The sequence below is a fragment of the Botryllus schlosseri genome, chromosome 11 (assembly GCF_051294905.1).
Source record: "Botryllus schlosseri isolate E-star chromosome 11, Bs_hap1, whole genome shotgun sequence".
NCBI classification, from domain to species: domain Eukaryota; kingdom Metazoa; phylum Chordata; class Ascidiacea; order Stolidobranchia; family Styelidae; genus Botryllus; species Botryllus schlosseri.
Window position 1 is genome coordinate 13,072,682 of NC_137246.1, and position 18,362 is coordinate 13,091,043.

At 40.2% G+C, this 18,362-nt stretch overlaps 2 protein-coding genes and 1 long non-coding RNA gene across 3 annotated transcripts in view; all 3 read right to left on the reverse strand.

Annotated features, from left to right (window-relative positions):
- Positions 1 to 6,021, reverse strand: part of LOC145449605 (uncharacterized) — a 166,763-nt gene extending 160,742 nt beyond the window's left edge. The window contains exon 1 of the long non-coding RNA XR_013918307.1: positions 6,012 to 6,021. This is a non-coding gene — a long non-coding RNA (uncharacterized LOC145449605). The remainder of the gene's footprint in view (positions 1 to 6,011) is intronic.
- The window catches only part of LOC145449604 (uncharacterized), a 353,567-nt gene that overhangs the window by 211,784 nt on the left and 123,421 nt on the right, over positions 1 to 18,362 (reverse strand). The gene's annotated exons all lie outside the window — the stretch shown is intronic.
- On the reverse strand, positions 159 to 8,734 carry LOC145449601 (prenylated Rab acceptor protein 1-like). Its single transcript, XM_080327993.1, has 5 exons — positions 8,579 to 8,734; positions 7,139 to 7,342; positions 5,542 to 5,639; positions 547 to 648; positions 159 to 487 (listed from the first exon to the last, which is right to left on the reverse strand). The coding sequence occupies exons 1-5, from the start codon at positions 8,623 to 8,625 to the stop codon at positions 396 to 398; spliced, it is 543 nt and encodes a 180-aa protein (XP_080184119.1). The 5' UTR covers positions 8,626 to 8,734; the 3' UTR covers positions 159 to 395.

Genomic DNA, 18,362 nt, shown 5'->3' on the forward strand with positions numbered 1-18,362 from the left:
TGTTATCGCAACAGTAAAGGAATTAATTGTTAGTAACTGACCGAAGTAATTTAGCATAGGCAACTGACTGCTTGTGTCCCAAGGCATTGCCATTGCCAGAAAGTAAATACTCTCCGCAGCGAACAGCCAAGCATCTCAGCTATGCAAAAACAAATTGATAGGATGGATGATATTTTATTGTCTGGAAAAACGTAGGTCCATTATGTGAGTGAGCATGGACTTGTAATATAAAGTGTAGATAAGGTAAAGAAAGTCAGAGCCGCCGCTTCATACCCGAGGCATTGCACAAGGGCTTATTATGTATATGCACACAGATTTCAAATAAATGGGGCTATGTGAAACTGCAGTCTTGCTAGAGCATAAATGGCAATATCACAGTGAGACATTCGAAAACATCACACAGTCTCCATAAACGGTTCCTGGTCGCCTGCTTCCTCCGAGCACACGTGAAATGATGCGTGCATAGCAACGAGAAAGAAAGACACGCCTACAAGGAAAAAGATTCATGTCATTTATGATATTCCATCGAAATCCATTGCTACTTACCTAGAACCCAAAACACAGCAGATCCAGCCCCAGCGAGGAAGAATAACGGAAAAGAGAGTGCGGCAGCAGCTCCGTATTGCTGAGCATGAGACAGTTCATGACCTAAAAGTATTCCATAAACATATAGGCTAGGGCTGCCATATTTTTGTCAAGCAAATTCCGGACGCTCTTTAGTGCCCACTAGCGGATTTCAAAATGAGATGTAACACATTGACCGTCAATATGACGTCACACTAGGAAAGCATTGCCCATCGACTGTATACACCAGTGCCGGCCAACCCGTGGCCCGTGAAAGGTTTTGAGTGGCCCGCGAGGTAATTTTCGAAATTAGTAATATTATCAAAAATGGATTGCACAGATTGTGAACTTGCAAGGCCAAACAAAAATTTGATTAGTCTGGCCGCCACACTTGAGATGTGATGACTAAAATATCAGTTCCGACGCATTGGCAGGTCCATGAGCCAGTCACATTTTGGTAGATCTTCGTACACCACAACATAGCAGAATAATTTGCGATAGATTTATCAGAAGTAAAAACTTCTACACGCTTCGCGTAACATGTTGTCACTCGATTTCTTGCTTTTAATATTGTTACCCCTTTGTCAAAATGAAAGAACGCCTATTGCATCAGATTGAGTCTAACTATATTCGCGATTACGAGACAAAGTGTCGTTCAACATAGGCGACCTTGCGTTTGCGCTCACAGAAAGACCCCGTCGACTATGAAACCTAGGCGCAAAATGATTGACGCATGTTTGTCCGGGCGCCGAATAGCCCATTCCTTGCAAACTGAGCCCAGCGATATAGCCTACAGCAGGCCCGCAATATAGTCAAGTGACAATATTATTGAACTATGAACTTCGAAAAATTTTCGCGCTTGGCGCGGCTAGTGGCCCGCGCAATAGTTCGTCAATCAAATGTGGCCCTTTGGCTGAAAAGGTTGACAAGCCCTGGTATACACTATACAGCAATGAAGTGGATCATAGGTCATGAATTGGGCCATCTGTAATGTGAGCTCTGGTGATTGCTACTTGCTAGGGTTTGCAATAGATTCCCCCACGGGCCGGATGAAATCATCTGGCGGATCGTGTCTGGCCTTACAGTTAGGTCAGTGCGGCTATCTGTTTATGTGTTTTAATCAGTTCCGAAACAACATTTTTTGTTCCGCCCAAAACGCACTGATCTTGGGCCCACCATAAGGTAGTCGATGTAACTTGTTGGGCACTTACTATAAGCATTTGGCTGTTAAATTTTATGTATGAATTCTGTCAATAACATTGATTCTTTGATATATTAGGCTACTATAAAATACACCAGCAGGTTGCACATCCGGTGATTTCCATCCTTTTATGCTCGCGACCTCATTTCCCACTTGAAAATGTTCCGTGGCAAAGCTCAAAACTTGATAAGCTGATTACTAAAAAAATTCAGCTTGCCCAACCTTACTCACGGCCTAGGAAGCTGATTACGTCCAACGTCATCGCGATCTCCAGATAAAGGCGGACGACCCCTAGATTTGGAACCAATGTCTGTGATTGAAGCATCCAATCGGCCTTAACATACCGTTAGCTTATAATTGCGATTACAATCACACTTATTTCAGTAAATGATGGTTATTTATATTTATTTTGATTGCATTTTTGGCGATGGTAGTGCCTGGAGCACATACTAATATCATTATACGTTGTATTAACTCGCGCGCGGCGCGAAGAACAGTTTTGAACAGCAGAAATCTGCTTGAAAATAATATTGTTTATGTTGATTTACGAAAAACTTTTGAGTCTGCTTCAAGCCTTCAAAATTCCGGACATTTAGGCATATTTCAGAAATTCCTCCCGGACGCAGATTTTTCAGTGAAATTCCGGACATGTCCGGGAAATTCCGGACGTATGGCAACCCTAATATAGGCCTATACCGACTCAGGTACAGAACGGTTTGACATTGTTCTCATTTAATATGGGTTGAGGACACGAGTGGAAATCATCTGCATCATTACTCTAGCCCGCTTTATGATACTCAGCCAATTAAAATCTCAAAAAATTGATGATTTGAAGTGTAATCTATTTTCATGACTTGGTGTATATATGGTATATAGCAGGGGTGGGGAACCTTTGGCTCTTTAGATGATATGATATAGCTCTTTGATAATTTTCCACTCAATTTGCATATTATTTATCAATATTGCAGAATTTTTTTGTAAATTTTCAAAGCGACTACAATTATTATGCTCGTGGTAGCTGAGATAACATCTTTGTAGGGTAAAAAAGTGGAATATCCAGGGCATTTTAGGGCTCTGAGCCCTCCTTTATGGAATCTCACTTCCCGCCACTGAAGTTTTTCATGGCTTGGAGCAACTGATTGAACAGCGTGTCACTGTCAATAGCAGAGGTGGTCAGTAACGAAGTACTTCTACTTTTTATAAGTACTCAATTAGTTTTCCTCTACTTCCGGTACTTACTCAAGTAGATCTGATTTTCTCTACTTCTACTTCGTAATATTTTGTGATCTAGTTACTTACTTTTCGCTATTTTCAGTTTGTCAAGTAGAAGTAGTTAAATCCCCCAATACGAAACATAGCCTGAGGAATTTCGGGGCTGTTTTTACAGAGTACCAACATTTAATATTCGTAAAAGTCAAGTAAAGCCCAGAAATTTTGTTGCGCCTCGCGCACAGTAGTTATGGTGTGACAAATATGTTTTCACGAAAGTATCAGTGAATATAATTTAGGTACAGGATTGCTTGGTTCCGCTCACAGCGCATTGTCGCCCATATCAAATATTTCATCACAGTAAATATGGCCCACCATAACGTTTAAAACTACCTTTTCACAATCTAGCAATTACCTATCATATCATAATCTAGCAGCCCATGACGTGTCCTGCTAATCTGGAAAATCCGGCTTTTTGGAACGTTACACCTGTTTTAGCAGATCACCTTTGAAGCTTTATGGACAAAAGACATGAAATATATTATCCGCTTTTTAGAGGTGGTATTTGTATTTCACTTTCAATTCCGAGTATCATACTTTGAGTTCTAATTACGTCCAGTTCTTTCGTCTGCAGAACATATGTTGAAGCATAAACGCAACTGTAGTAATGCCTCTATTTTCCGAAAATAAAGCTACACTATATATAAATTTGACGATCCACAATATTTGGTAATAACGTATACTAATCGCGCAAAGTGTTGAAACCGTATCCGATACAACTTCTCCGTATTGCTCTTCGCCTCAACTTGAGGCCTTATAATATGCGGTGAGGCGCCATGCCATGATGTTCTCTAAAATGTGGTCTTCTAGTAAACAAAGGGTTAGTATCGCATTTTCATATCAATACTGTAATTTGCATCCCACGTTGCGAAAGAATGCTTATTCTGTCGAAAATTGATATCTCATGGGATACATCAATACGAATCAAGCTCTCTGCACGTTCCGTATAGCTCAATTTGCAGCTTTTGACAGTCCATGCGAAAGAATTAAGACTGTTTTCAAAACTACTTACTTGCGTGAGTAGATTTAAAGTCAGTCAATTCTACTTCTACTTCAAGTAGTTTTAGGTTGCTTGTGGAAGAAGTACTTCTACTCGTACTTGATTATATTTTTTCATCGCTACTTCTACTTCTACTTGAGTAGCTTTCTTGACTACTTTGATCACCTCTGGTCAATAGACTCATTGAGGTATGACTAGTCTACACAGATGCCTTGAAAAGCAGTGTCACTAAAGAATATGCAGTTGGTTTGCACGTTCACTGTTGTCTACGATTGTTGGTTTTACTTTAAAATGCACTTCTTAATTGCCTAAATTTACAAAAATATCATAATTATGTCCCTAACGGTGAGGAAATTAAAAATGTAGCTCACAAAAAGTCCCCGTACCCTGTAGCTAGACCAAAGTGTCACATGCTCAATTGTCGTTTTTCCCTGTGTCTGATGCTCAAATGTTACGTAACCCGCTTGATTGGTGGGGGCATTGTAACATCTCTTTTGTGTTTATGCGAATCCTATGTATATAGTTAAATTTGATTTCGTGCCTCAGTGACGTCACAGATCTTCGACTGTGACATAATAGCTGACATTGATGTATGGCTCTTTGGGAATTACAGTTGGAAATTAAGGGTGATTATGGCTCTTTTGTCGAAAAAGGTTCCCGACCCCTGGTAGATAGGCTTGGTACCCTATATATATTTCAAAAAAATACTAGTTTCCTTCAGCATTATTTGTTACAATAGCTTTCTGATGACACCATTCACAAGAATTTTAATATAGACAGAAATTAAGGGTAGCATGTACTCTTGAAATGTTGTTATGCTTCAGTGAAATCACATTTAAATAGACCTTAATGCCGGGGTCACACACAAAAATTCACTAATCGTCACTAGCATTTTATTACAGACGAATAAAGCATAACAAAAAGAGAACATTTCATTTCGGATCTGTTCACAAAAAAATCCATCTATTTCACCATTGAATGAGCGCGAATCATGCAAAAACTATACAACTACTTATATCATTCAAAATAAATTGTGAATTATTAAGATATACTTCATGTATGCTTTGAATGAAATTTCAGCAAAATCTGAAACTTTATGGAGAAATTCAATGGTAGCAAATTTGACATGGAATTACGCAACCGTTGTCTTGTAAACACGATACCACTGAGAGATGGCGGTTCAGTAAGGCTGGGCAAAATCAGGTACCTTCAGTGATTCAATTCAGAATGTAGTGTTAGGATTCTAGTCTAGGAAGGTTAATACATGTAGGCCTACCTAGTGTGCAACCACAATGAAAATAATGCTAGCTTCATCGCATTAAAAATATTTTTGTATATTTGCATCAGACCTATTTACCGTGCTTTTGACAGAATATAATTTTAGTTGGTATTCAAAAAAATTGTCTCTTTCTACTTGACTCGCTATAATTGATACCCGAATCATTATGTCAAGCCCTAGTTGTTGATTAGCTACAAGCACAGAATGATCAGGATTCTTCGAACTTACCCATTATCTTGAGTTTTTGTTGTTCATTTCTGATATTGATGATATAGCATGCCCCGAGAAATACCGCAATTGCGATGAGCATTAAAGGAGAAGTCGCACTGTAAAAGAGCAGTATTCCCATTTGGTAATAGCCAACTGTAAAACGTCTAGCAGGGGGGATGTGTCAACTATTCTGTTATGCGTGGGACTGTAATGAAAAGTGAGAATTTTCACTATTTCATACTTTTGTCCCCCATGATTGCAGCTGCCACCATTTGTCGCTTCAAAATATTTGATTTGGACGGCGCAATATCACTTGTGTTGACTCCGTCCCATTGGATCCATGATGTCATGGCAGTGTTGAAGCCTCCAAACAACTTTGTTAATGGTGGACCCCGTCGCCATTGCACTCATTAATCAAGCAAAACTATTTACTCCTTGCAAGCCGGCAATAACTCTCAGATTCTGAAATTAGTGCTCTACCAGACAACCTCAAACACATGCCGGTTATGATATACTGTACTTGGCTAGGCAAGGCTGGGCAAATTTTGTTCAATTATAGCAGTGGTTCCCAACCTGTGGTACGCGTACCACTAGTGGTACGCGAAGGTCTTCCAGGTGGTACGCGAGTAGATTCAGTTGTTTTATTTGACAGAAGGGAGTTATTAGCTCAGGTGGGGTAACACACAAAGATTGTTCTCCAATAAACTTCAGGCTTAGCATGACCTCCACGTAGTCGACTCTAGCTTCTCACGCTATCCCCCAGCTGCTAATTTTCCCTTCTAAGTGGGAGTGCGAGCAAGGATTTTCATCTCTGATGACCATCAAGTTGAAGAATGACTTTCGATGCGCTGTGAGCAAACATATGCCGCACATCGACCAGCTAGTGCAGTGGTTCTCAAACTGGGGGGGGGGGGGGCGCACCCACTCCCCTTGGTACGGTAGTCATGAAAGCATCTTAAGGGGGCGCAAAGCTGAAAACTTTGAAAACTGAAAAAATTTTTCGCGCTATGCGCGATTTATCTCCATTTCATTTTTGCTCTGTGTGTAGTCCTAATTGCATATTTTGAGAATTCTCTTATCAACTATCATAACCTACCATGTCATCAAATTATTCGCTGGGATTGCTAGCATTCTGGTTGCATTTTATGATATGACGATAAGGGGGCGCGAAATTTTTCACTATCATAAAGGGGGCGTGTCTAAAAAAGTTTAAGAACCACCGAGCTAGTGGAAAATAAACAAATGCAGCCATCGCATTAAATAAATTGACGTTTGCTGTTATTTCACTATGTTGTTCTTCTTGTGACTGGTGGTGAAAAAACAATTCCATGTATCCCATCAACCCTGACTGATATGCCTAGTTTAATAGCATTTGCTATTACGTCTCGCACGGGTCAAATACGTGATTATGACGCCATAAATGACGGAAACATTTTTGACCGCCTTCGGCGTGCGTAGCTTATGTAGGTGGTACGCGAGCACTGCATAAAACCTCGAAATGGTACGTGGGTGAAAAAAGGTTGGGAACCACTGAATTATAGAGAGTTAGACGTGTTCTACCATGTAACGTTAAACATAGCTCTAGTTTCCTATCAAATATAACCTAATTACTCACATGCAGTAGACGATCAGTCCAACGAAAACAAACAAATAGTTTGTTTGAAAATATTCAATGTTCTTGACTGCTCTTGATGACCAGTTCTTAACGCTTTTGGGCTTTTCAAACTGTTTCGTGTTGACAAATTCTGCCCAAGATCGAATGGTCTGGCGGCGTTGATTCAACCATTCTTTAGCGGCAGGACTGCTTAGCTGGATCATTCTATCAAGTAAAAATGAATGTTAGGCATTTATAAGGTACCGTCGTTCATAGAACTGCCAGTAGCATAACAGGAATTGTCATATCTGCATTTACGTTTACTGGTTAGAGCAGTGGTTCCCAACGTGGGCGATATCGCCCCCCAGGGAGCGATTTGGCGGTCTAGGGGGGCGAAAATGACGAAGGGGGCGAAAATGGACAAAGGGGGCGAAAATAGCGAAGGGGGCAATGCCGCGTCGGAGAAATGACCTTTTTTTTTTTTTTTAGTCAACCCACGAAAATTTGGTTGCAAAGTGTAAAATTCGACATCAAGCCGAAAAGTTGACCTATTTTTTTTTTTAGTCAACCCGCCCGTGTTTACAGTTTGTATGCCCATTTTTCGGTTCACAAAATTTGGGGGGCGATGATCAGTGTTGAACTTGAAAAGGGGGCGATGGGTCGAAAGAGGTTGGGAACCACTGGGTTAGAGTTTGCAGTATGCACCACTCTTCCCTCTCATCTGACCAGCCAGAGTGGAATCGGTGGCAACGGCACGCGCAACGTCACGCGAGCATTATCATCAGATCACGCCGACGTCACAAAGTGATACCAGAGTCCAAATACAGAATAAGGCGCTTGCGCTTCACAATGAACACAAGCAAGCATGGCATTTGCGCAACAGCGAATATACGGCGTAACCCTAGTCCGGCGTATACCAGGTCTATTTCAGCACATTGTGACGTTTAATAAGTAATTCAGTATCGAATCAGAACTAAAAATATTTCCGTCACGCGGATGAAATTTTCCAATCACGCGGGAAATCCGTCTGGCACGCACAACATGTTGTCGAAAAGTCGAAAACAACCACCGATTCCAGTCTGGCTGACCAGTAATGCAAATTACATGTAAACACGCATCCAGTTGCAGTAGCCTGCATTGTTCTCTGGCCAAGAAGAAGTCAACTAATCCAGTTGATGTTAATGTGTATAAATCCTTCGAAAAACCATTGCAAAGCACCACGGCACGGCACGCTGTTAATTCAGTCTGTACAATGTATCTCTGATAAATATGGAAGTCTCATTTGAGTAGCTGGCGGATTGAAATGTTTTAAAATTAGGCTAAGAGAGATGTAGAGACAGTTTTATTGAGTAAAAATTACATTCTATCAAATATAAAATACGGGATACAGCTTTGAAGTGCAGCATTAGCCGCGATGAAAAGAAATATGTGTCATCCATTACGAATTCACTTTGGACTTACTTATTTGAAAGGTCTGATCCTGCAGCTGAGTTATCTTCAGGATTCATCAGAGAAGCAGCAGTGAAACAGTCGTCGCTACGCCGTCGTCAGGCAGCCAAACAAACACGGCAAGCAAAGCAAAGCAAGACGTCCGGCAAGAAAGAAGCCACGTAAATCTTGGACGGCTGCTCAACCGAGCGAGACGTAAACATAAACATTGATCACCGAGCTATATCACCATCATCATCAATCAGGTTTATTAATATTTTCATCGTTTCAAAACATCACAAGACTGCGACACAATGAAAAGATAGGAAGGTGTCGAAACAACTTGAAGAAGCCATTAAGATCAGACACCTACCTTAGCCTAGGCGAAGTAAATAAGAGGTATGCACACTGAATGAAAAGTAATGCAGAGAATATAAGACGCAAGCGACAAAATGAGGTGGAGGGCGAGGTCGATGTTAGGTCGTGGTCCGGTAATCCTGAAGACTGTCTAGTATTGATTTGGAAGAAATTGCTTGTATTTCGACTTGAATGCGGACATGCTCGACGACTGTCGGATAGCCGGCGAGATGCTGTTCCACAATTGGGGTCCGGCATAGGCCTACTTGATAGAGCAATGCGTTTCTTGTATTCAGTCCTGATCATATGGTAGTTGTTCTTCGATGACGCGCGTGTGCTGTACTTGTGCGCTTTTGTCTCCGAGGTGAAGTAGTCGTTGAAATTTGAGGGACATTGACCGCAATGGAACTGATACATAAACTTGGCAATTTCTAGCTTCATATCTTCTAGGTTTAGAACACCAAATCTTTAGAGAAACGATCTATCAGTTGCACATCCAGGCCCCCGTGGGGCTTTGGCAATGATATGGATGATCCGATGTTGAAGTTTGTGCAGTGGGTCTATTGTATTCTTGCAGGCAGCACCCCAACAAAGAATTCCGTATTGTAACTTTGATAGGAATAGAGTGTTGAAGAGTATCAAGAGCACGCTTGAGCAAGAGCACCTTGGCCTACAGCGGTGGTTCTCATTGTTCTCAAACTGGGGGGCGCCCCCCCCCTTCACTTGAGGGGCGCGGAAGCATCTGAAGGTGGGAGCAAAGCTGCGCTCAACTGAAATTTTTTCGCGCCTTGCGCCATTTACCTCCATTTCATAGTTATAATTGCTCTGTGTATAGTTCTAATTTCATATTTGAGAATTCTCTCATCAACGATCATAACCTTCCATGCCAAGAAACTATCCGTTGGGATTGCTAGCATTCTTGTTACATTTTGTGATGTGAAGATAAGGGAGGCGCGAAATTCTTCACTGCGTCCAAGTTACCTGCGTCCAAGTTACCTGCAGTGCAAATGAGATCGGAGGCGGTATGCATTTGGATATTTACGTCAGGGTTTTTTGGCAGATGTAGAATGTAGATTGTAGAATGTAGATATATCCTTGTCTGTCATTTGACGGTGGTGGAAGTGGTTTGAGAAATTTCGACGAATGAGCGATGAAGTAGTATTAGTATTATCAGTTCTCGGGCCTCTGCTGTTCATAATTTACATCAATGATAATGGTCATTTATTTGACAACTGTTGTTTAGAGTGTTTGCTGATTACACAAGCCTAGTTTATACTGCTAGGGTCACCACGTCCTCCTTTAGGAGGATTTGTCCTCCTTTTTCAGTAAATTGATAATGTCATCCGTGAAAGTATAATGACTAGGGCGAATTTTTTACCAAAAAAACGGAAGATATTTCCTGAAAAATCAAACTTTTGACATTTTTTTAACTTAAAAAACTTAATTTTGACCAAATTTTTACCTAACATATGCAAATTAGGTGTTTTCTTACATTATGTTAGAATTGTACTACTTATCTTCATTTCTGCTTGGAACTGTCATTCTTTATGAAGTAATTTGGCCTGCAAAATACTTTTTTGACTCGAAACTGGCAGATTTTTACATAAAAAAAACTTTTTTTAACGAAATCTGCCCCTATGAAGAATTCCAGTAGTTATATCACATATTATCGTAAAAATAATTGAAATTTGTTGTAGTACAACAAAAGATACTTTCCTACATTCTCGGGTAGAAAGCGTCTTTCCTTACTAAGTATCTTGCCAAGAATGGAGAAAGAACGTACAACAGCAGCAGTTGTTGGCTGACAACACTGAACTTGTGCATACACTGCTAATGATCCACAGTGTTGCTTCATTCTGACAATGGTGTCTACATCACAATTTTTCATCATACGCTTCTTGATATAAGAACCATGCAATGCCCACGCAGTCTTGCTTCAGTTAGGATATTGCGGTACGTTGAGCATAGCAACCTGTGAACCTATATTTGTTTCATTTGAATGTTTATGATTCAAAATGAGCATGCAATGGGCCGTCTACAGCGGAAAGCATATAAAGTAGCAGGGCTGTGGAGTCGGAGTCGGAGTCGGTGGAGTCGGAGTCGGAGTCTGGGTAATTTTCGCTTGATGGAGTCGGAGTCGGAGTCTGGGTAATTTTCGATTGATGGAGTCGGAGTCGGAGTCGTGAAAACTAGAATAGCTGGAGTCGGAGTCGGAGTCGGAGTCGTGGGAAAAATACCGACTGGAGTCGGAGTCGGAGTTTGTTAGAATGACCCTGACTTCGACTCCGACTCCGACTCCAGCTTCTCTATCATGAAAACATTTGCTTTCAAAGAATTTTCAATAGAATTTTTATCTACCACCAATCACAGTTATTAATAACCATGCAGATCAAGTGCGGCCAGCCCATGGCACGCAGGCCTAATTTGGCACACGAGAAGGTTAGGTTTGGCCTGCGAGGTAATTCTCGAAATTATTTATGACATCAGGTACAATTGCAAGGCCAACCAAAATTTGATTAGCATGACCGCGAAATTTGATGATGACTAAAACAACAGTTCTGACGCATTGACGTATCCAATCCAGGGTCCAGCCACATTTATCTCAGATCTTCGTATATGACCATAAAGTAGAATATTTCATAGCAGATTTATTTGACTTGAAATTTTTCTCGGTACTTCGCATGATTCATTGTCACTAGATTTCTTGCATTCAGTATTTTAACCCCCTTCTTAAAATTATAAATACATAATATTCACAGAATTGAGTTTAATTATATTCCCAATTAGGAGATAACGTGTCGTCCAACATGCGGCTTCGCTTGTGCACTCGCGGCGAGATCGTCGACAAAACATTTGCACAAAATGATATAGGCACGTTCACTGATACCGTCGATTTTGCTATGTCTAAACGTCGAATAATCCTGTCCTTGCCAAACGAGCCCAGTGTTACACAGATTGATATATTTCAGTCATTACCTTGCAAAATAATTTCGCGCTTCGCGCGACCAGGGCCTGAATGCGCACTGCACAGTTGCATGACATATTGTTATTAATTTTAGAGCGTATTAATATAAGTCTTGTTTGCAAAGTTACCTAATACGGTTCGCTTCTATCGGACGACTAAAAAAAGGTTATCAACATTCCAGTTGCCCGAGCAATGGTTCGTAAATCGCATGTGTCCCTTTGGCCGAAAAAGTTGCCCACCCCTGATATAGATAAAATTAGACATTACTCGTAAATTACAACTCAGTTGCACAGGGGGAGAAAATCGCAATATGCGTTTTCGCGATGCAGTCAAAATTGATGCAATTTTTGGAATTATACCATGATGCAATGACAGAGCAAATGCATCGGCTGGTTTTGTAAAATTGTAAAAATGATGTAAATATGACCAAACGATGCTTCCCACTTGACAAAATAAAAAATTTTGTAGTGTAGCTTAGCTGTTTGGGTCGAACAAATGATTAAGAAAGACTGCAAGTCTTAATCCTTGAATACTTGATTAAGTACATGTAGACTAGAGATAGGCTATGGTCTTTGACTACTTAACTAAATTCCTTTTATGACCAATGGCCATTAGTAGTAAGAGTGTGTGTGCTTGTAATCAGGAGAGTGTGCAATGACAAAATTAGTAAGTTCAATCTTTTTATTAGTTGCTGACTCATACACAAGAGCTACACTTTTTTATCTACATTTTTATTATACAGGATTGGATGTCTGCCATATTTGAATGATTCATACATTTCAGGATATTAGAAAGTCCATGTTATAAAAACTTGAAAAAGGAAGGATATTTAGCAAATCTTTCTTTCATGTTAATTGCATAGTGGATAATTCGAGCTGTGCCACAATGAAACAATTTAGCATGTCACCGGTAATCACATGTTTGCATATGTTTAATGGTTGTATGATAGTCATTCAACCGACAATGTGGCATATAATTTTCGAAGTAAATTGGTAATAATGCTGGAGGCGGAGTCGGGAGTCGGAGTCGGTACGTTTAGAAAACCAGGAGTCGGAGTCGGAGTCGGAGTCGGTACGTTTAAAGACTCAGGAGTCGGAGTCGGAGTCGGAGTCGGTATATTGAAAATGTGTGGAGTCGGAGTCGGAGCCGGAGTCGGTGGTAAAATTTACCGACTCCACAGCCCTGTAAAGTAGGCTACAAGCTGTAAAATGTAAAATGATAAGTTCACCGACAGTGCAAGATCTTCGATACAAACGAAATGCAGGTTGCAAAATATTTTTGACTTTGTAAACAATTTTGACATTTTTTGACCTAACGCTACAATTTTGACAATATTTTGACTTTTTTGACATGTCAAAAAAATCGCCCTAGTAACGACCTTTTTTTCAGTCAGATTTTCAGTAAATGTTGCACAAAGTCAGCTGTTTTCGATTTCGGTAAACTAACTTTTATGATTTTTAAAAAGTGCCCTCCTTTTCCGGATTCCAAAATATGATAACCCTAAGTCAGTGGTTCTCAACCAGGGGTCCGCGATGCAATTTCAGGGGGTCCGCGAGACCTCTAAATTTTCACAATGATTGATAACCTCATTTTAATTTATTTTTAATTTTAGAATACATGAGGCAGTTTCGCACCACAACTGCTAAAACCTCATGACTCACATGATCATACTTATCGTCTGACATGAAATATTCTACTTTGCAAATTCATTTTAATTGCCAAATTACCAATAACCTACTAGTACAAACATATTGCTGTCTCGAGACGTTTTGTTGGGGTTTGTGGAAAAAATAAAAATATGGAGGTGTAAGCGTGACTTCGGAATGTTTGCAAAACCTATTCTATTTGAAGTTGCCAGTCTCATCAAATTAGTGAACAGTCGTTTGAAATAAAATTTCTGAAGTATTTTCCGAAATTTATCCCTATGAATAGCTTGATACCTCGCCACAAAATCCAGTTTATCCCGTGATATACATAACCAGTCTAGGGATGGTGTGAACCTCTGAAAGGTTCAGGTTCGTGTGAACACGAACCTTTTTGAAAGGTTCTGTGTGAACGCGAACGTGAACCTCATGACGTCACGTCATATTGCTAATTCCAAAACTACATTTCAGTGAAGTGATAGCCTATATCAATGTACATGATGCTTGGCGACGTCTCGGGCCACATAATGCCACAATGCTGAAGTACATATTGACATTTTCAATGTCGCAAAATGCATCAATTGAGGCAATAAAATGATATAATAATCCCATAAAATCAATATCTTCCGACGCTTCGCCAACAACTTCGACGAGGGCTTGCAACGTTGATATTGGTCAGATCGTAAAACGGGTTTCCATACTTGCTACCGATATCACCCAATTAACAAGTTATACAGCAGTAGCCAACACCCCAATCGCAGCGATACTGTTTTATGATACGATAAACATATGAAATAAAGATTGACCCCGAATACCTGCTAGATTTTTTACATCAGACAACGATATCAATTCCATCGATTGGCTGAATAAACCTACCTACCTACACGTAGTGTATTTCTATAGGTTAGTTATCTATAGTATTTCGCTCTTGATGATTGTCATTGCGCGTCAAGCTCACATCAGAGAGTCACTAAATATTCACAAACGGATATTTACAGCAAACTTTTGTAACAAGCAAGTGAAACTTTTGAGATTGTCAAGGTGCACGCTCGTTTAGTGCTGATTTTTTTTAATACTATGCCTGCACCATGCATAGAGTGGCCCGCAGTTGAAATGCAATCAATTTCAACCAAAGATGTTATAATGACGTGAAAACTGCAATATACGAAAAAGGTTCACAGTGCAGAACCTATCAAGGTTCGTTTGTGAACGCGAACCTCTAAATTTCTGAGGTTCACACACAGAACGCGAACGTGAACCTCACGTTCACACCATCCCTAATAACCACTATTCCAGAATAACTTCAAGATGAGATGCTAGATAAAAATGACTAGGCTGGACAAGATATGTTCATTAGAAATATGTTTCTTCATTTTGGTGCCATAAATGTTGCGATCACACCAAAAGTATCGTCGAAAGCGTAAAGCGTTTATTATGGTTATCATATATTTTGGAATAGGGAAAGGAGGACACTTTAGAAATTCAGAAAAGTTAGTCGATGAAAGCTGAAATCAGCCGATTTCGTTATCATTGCTGAAAAAACTGATTGGTTGACTTAATAATAGGTCATTACTTTCGTTCGAATGCCGACGAACCTACGCATCGCCCCGACGAACCTATCTGATCTCTAGGCACCGCCATCCGCCAAGTTGTGTTTGAAATGGCTCTTTTTAACCTCTAATTGCTCCATATGACGATGTGTGCTGTAGTCGTTCTTTTTGTTCCCATAAGTTTTAATTTTATATTTATTTTTATTACATCTACCATCTATTTGATGTGATAATAATTGCTCCTGGGCAGCTGAGTGGCTAGGCTTTGAAGACGATGTAATATCGAGCCTCCAGTCTACTTTGCATGCTCGCATTTTAATTTATTAGGCTACTATATTCATATTGAAATGAACCTGACTATTTTCGGCTGACACTCGTCAGGGGTAATCGTCTTCACAACTATAGTAGAGAATTGTAAAGAACATTGTAGGTCAACAATCGTATCACAAAATATGACGTCACTAGCATGAAATTTCGAATAATAGAGCTTTAATTGTATACACAAACTACTTTTGTTGGCACAGCCATGGCTGTTGTGTTTTGATCAAAGTCGACTCCAATGCACACTAATGAAAGTGTGAACGGCCCCTTCCGTCGACGCGAAATATGTCGTCTCGATAATTTTTCGCACAAGCGGGATTATTATTCATCCAACAGATTCTTGCCAATGGCAGAATGTCCTTAGATTGCTGCGCATTTTACCGTATTGCATTTTCGTTTTTGTTGTGTCTAATGCAGGGGTCACCAACCTGGTGCCCGCGGGCCCCAGGTAGCCCGCGAGGACCAGATCAGTAGCCCGCGTGCCTGCTTTAAAAATAGATCGAATAGCAGCAATTACAAATATTCGTCAGATTATTACCAACAGTGAGCTTTTAAATATATAGATTTATTGATTGACCCATTCTTCTTCAAATCATTCCAACGAGTAATTTACAAATGACAATAAATATATATAAACACTTAGAATAATGATACCAAATATCCTCAATTATATCAGCATTTAATAGAATCACAAGATATCAAAGACGTAGAATACTACGGCGCCCTGTCCATACAGGCGACATGACGGAATGCCATCCGCGGTCTTCTTGAAATGGTGTGTGTGTGTGTGTGTGGGGGGGGGTCCGTTATAGTAGCTTGAAGTCCAGGACAATTTCAAAGTAGTAAACAACAGTGTTGGGATGACTCGAGGCATGACTTGACTCGAGTCAGAGTCGAGTCACCTTTTTCGTATGACTTGACTTGACTCGAGTCACTTTGCCGAAATGACTTGACTTGACTTGACTCGGCGTATGAGAAATGTGGATTGACTCGTGACTCGGAGCAAAATTCACGAGTCAATTTCGAGTCATCAAGTAATGGGTGTCGATAAAAGTCAATGTATCTTGCATATGGTTGGATTGTTCGCGAAACGCCGGTGTAACCCGTGAGAGCGTCCAATGATTCAATGATCGTGCATTTTACCGAGCATCCATTGTTCTCTCACAAATAAATTGACCGTAAACGAAGTGATCGAAGCTTACACTCCTTACAGCTTACGTTGCCGTAAACTAGTATAGTAAAGTAATTGAATAGGAAAACGTATATTTCTGTTCTCTATTAAAACCTTAACCGAACATCTTGTTTTATTGAAATTTAATTCGAATATGGTTTATATAGTCCTCAAACATTGGCGCAGGCTCGAATTGTATCATATCAATTTGTAAATGAGTAATGTATTGCATCTTATCAATTCGTTTCTCTATTCTCAATTTTGGCTGGTGACTATAAACTGAGGCTACGCAATTACTTGCGCAATTAAGCAGCTCTACGTATATGTGAGCGATACAACGCCTTCTTGGGCGTATATTTAACTCTATATTCGTTCATTGGTTCAAAATCAATGACCACTCAATCTGTATTTTAGACAGCTAGCAAAATGCAATGACGTAATCATGCCTCATTCTTCGAAAAGGCAACTTCTGACTTGAATTGTGACTTGACTCGTGACTTGACTTGACTTGACTCGACTTGACTCGAGTCACCTTCGAAAATCGATTGACTTGACTTGACTCGAGGCAAGATGTGCAATGACTCGAAATGACTCGTGACTCGAAGGTGGGGACTTGATCCCAACACTGGTAAACAACATTACCATTCGGTAGCAGATAGCAGTGAAGCACTAGCAGATTTTCAATGTTTGTATGCCCATGATGTATTGTATCTTTTGACACAGCTTGTCGCTCTTACTCAACGCAGTTTAGTACTATGTTTGTAACTTTCTGTAATCGATGCTGCTGTCATGTATAATGAAATCTGCAATGTCTGGATGCTGAACAGTTGGAGATTTAAATTGTAACACCGCAAAATGACATCCACCTCAAAGCCCACAAGGCTGCAGTAAAAAGTACAGTTTTTATGCGCATTGCGCAGCAGCTATGAAGGCTGCAAGCGTGTTTGGTTCAACTTATCGCTGTGAATCAGCCTTTACGGACATGAAATTCATCAAAAACGCCTCACTGATGAACATCTGGGACACTCACTCAAATCTGCAGTGTCAAGTTACATACCAGAGTACAGCGCACTAGTTGATAGCATGAAATGCCAGGCCTCCCACTGACTGATATAGTTACTGATAACCTGATGTCCAGTTTAAAGTGTGACATGATTTATTTTAAAATTTGAGAATATTGTTGTTGTATAATTTATCTAAACATGGTGCGAAGTAATTCGTGATTTCTTAAAAAGTTTTGGTGGCTAGCTAGTTGAAATGAGATGTTTTGATTTAAAAGCCTTTCGGCAATGTTGTTCCTGCCCAGTACTATGAATATCACAGTGGAAATTCATTTAGATACGGGTAAACGACGGAAGTAAATGGTAGCCCGTCGATTCAATCAGTACCCAAAAGTAGCCCTTGGTTGCTAAAAGGTTGGTGACCCCTGGTCTAATGGTTATGTTTACATTGCATTGCGGACGAATAAAGATTCTCCCTCTCCTCTCTCTCCCTCCCTCTCTCTTTCTCTTTCTCTCTCCTCTCTCTCTGCCTCTCTCTTTCTATCTTTATCTCTCTTTCTCCCTCTTTCTCTCTCTCTCTCTCTCTCTCTCTCTCTCTCTCTCTCTCTCTCTCTCTCTCTCTCTCTCTCTCTCTCTAGCCCTAGTCCAGTAAATCTAATTTTCCTCTACTTGTTCTTCGTATGTTTTGTGATTTACTTACTTTCCGCTGTTTACAGCGGGTCAAGTAGAAGTTGCAAGTTGTATCATAGAAATTTACATCGTAGCCATTGTCGCAAGTCTAGCAAGTTGTCCTTTTCAATGATGAGCTC

What these genes read in the sequence shown, in the direction of transcription:
- LOC145449601 (XM_080327993.1), bottom strand. Translation starts at nt 8,625, where the DNA reads ATGAATCCTGAAGATAACTCAGCTGCAGGATCAGACCTTTCAAATAA. An exon ending in GGACTGATCGTCTACTGCAT is followed by an intron (nt 5,640 to 7,138) that starts GTGAGTAATTAG and finishes GCTCTTTTACAG; the next exon opens with TGCGACTTCTCCTTTAATGC. An exon ending in ACAAAAACTCAAGATAATGG is followed by an intron (nt 649 to 5,541) that starts GTAAGTTCGAAG and finishes GAATACTTTTAG; the next exon opens with GTCATGAACTGTCTCATGCT.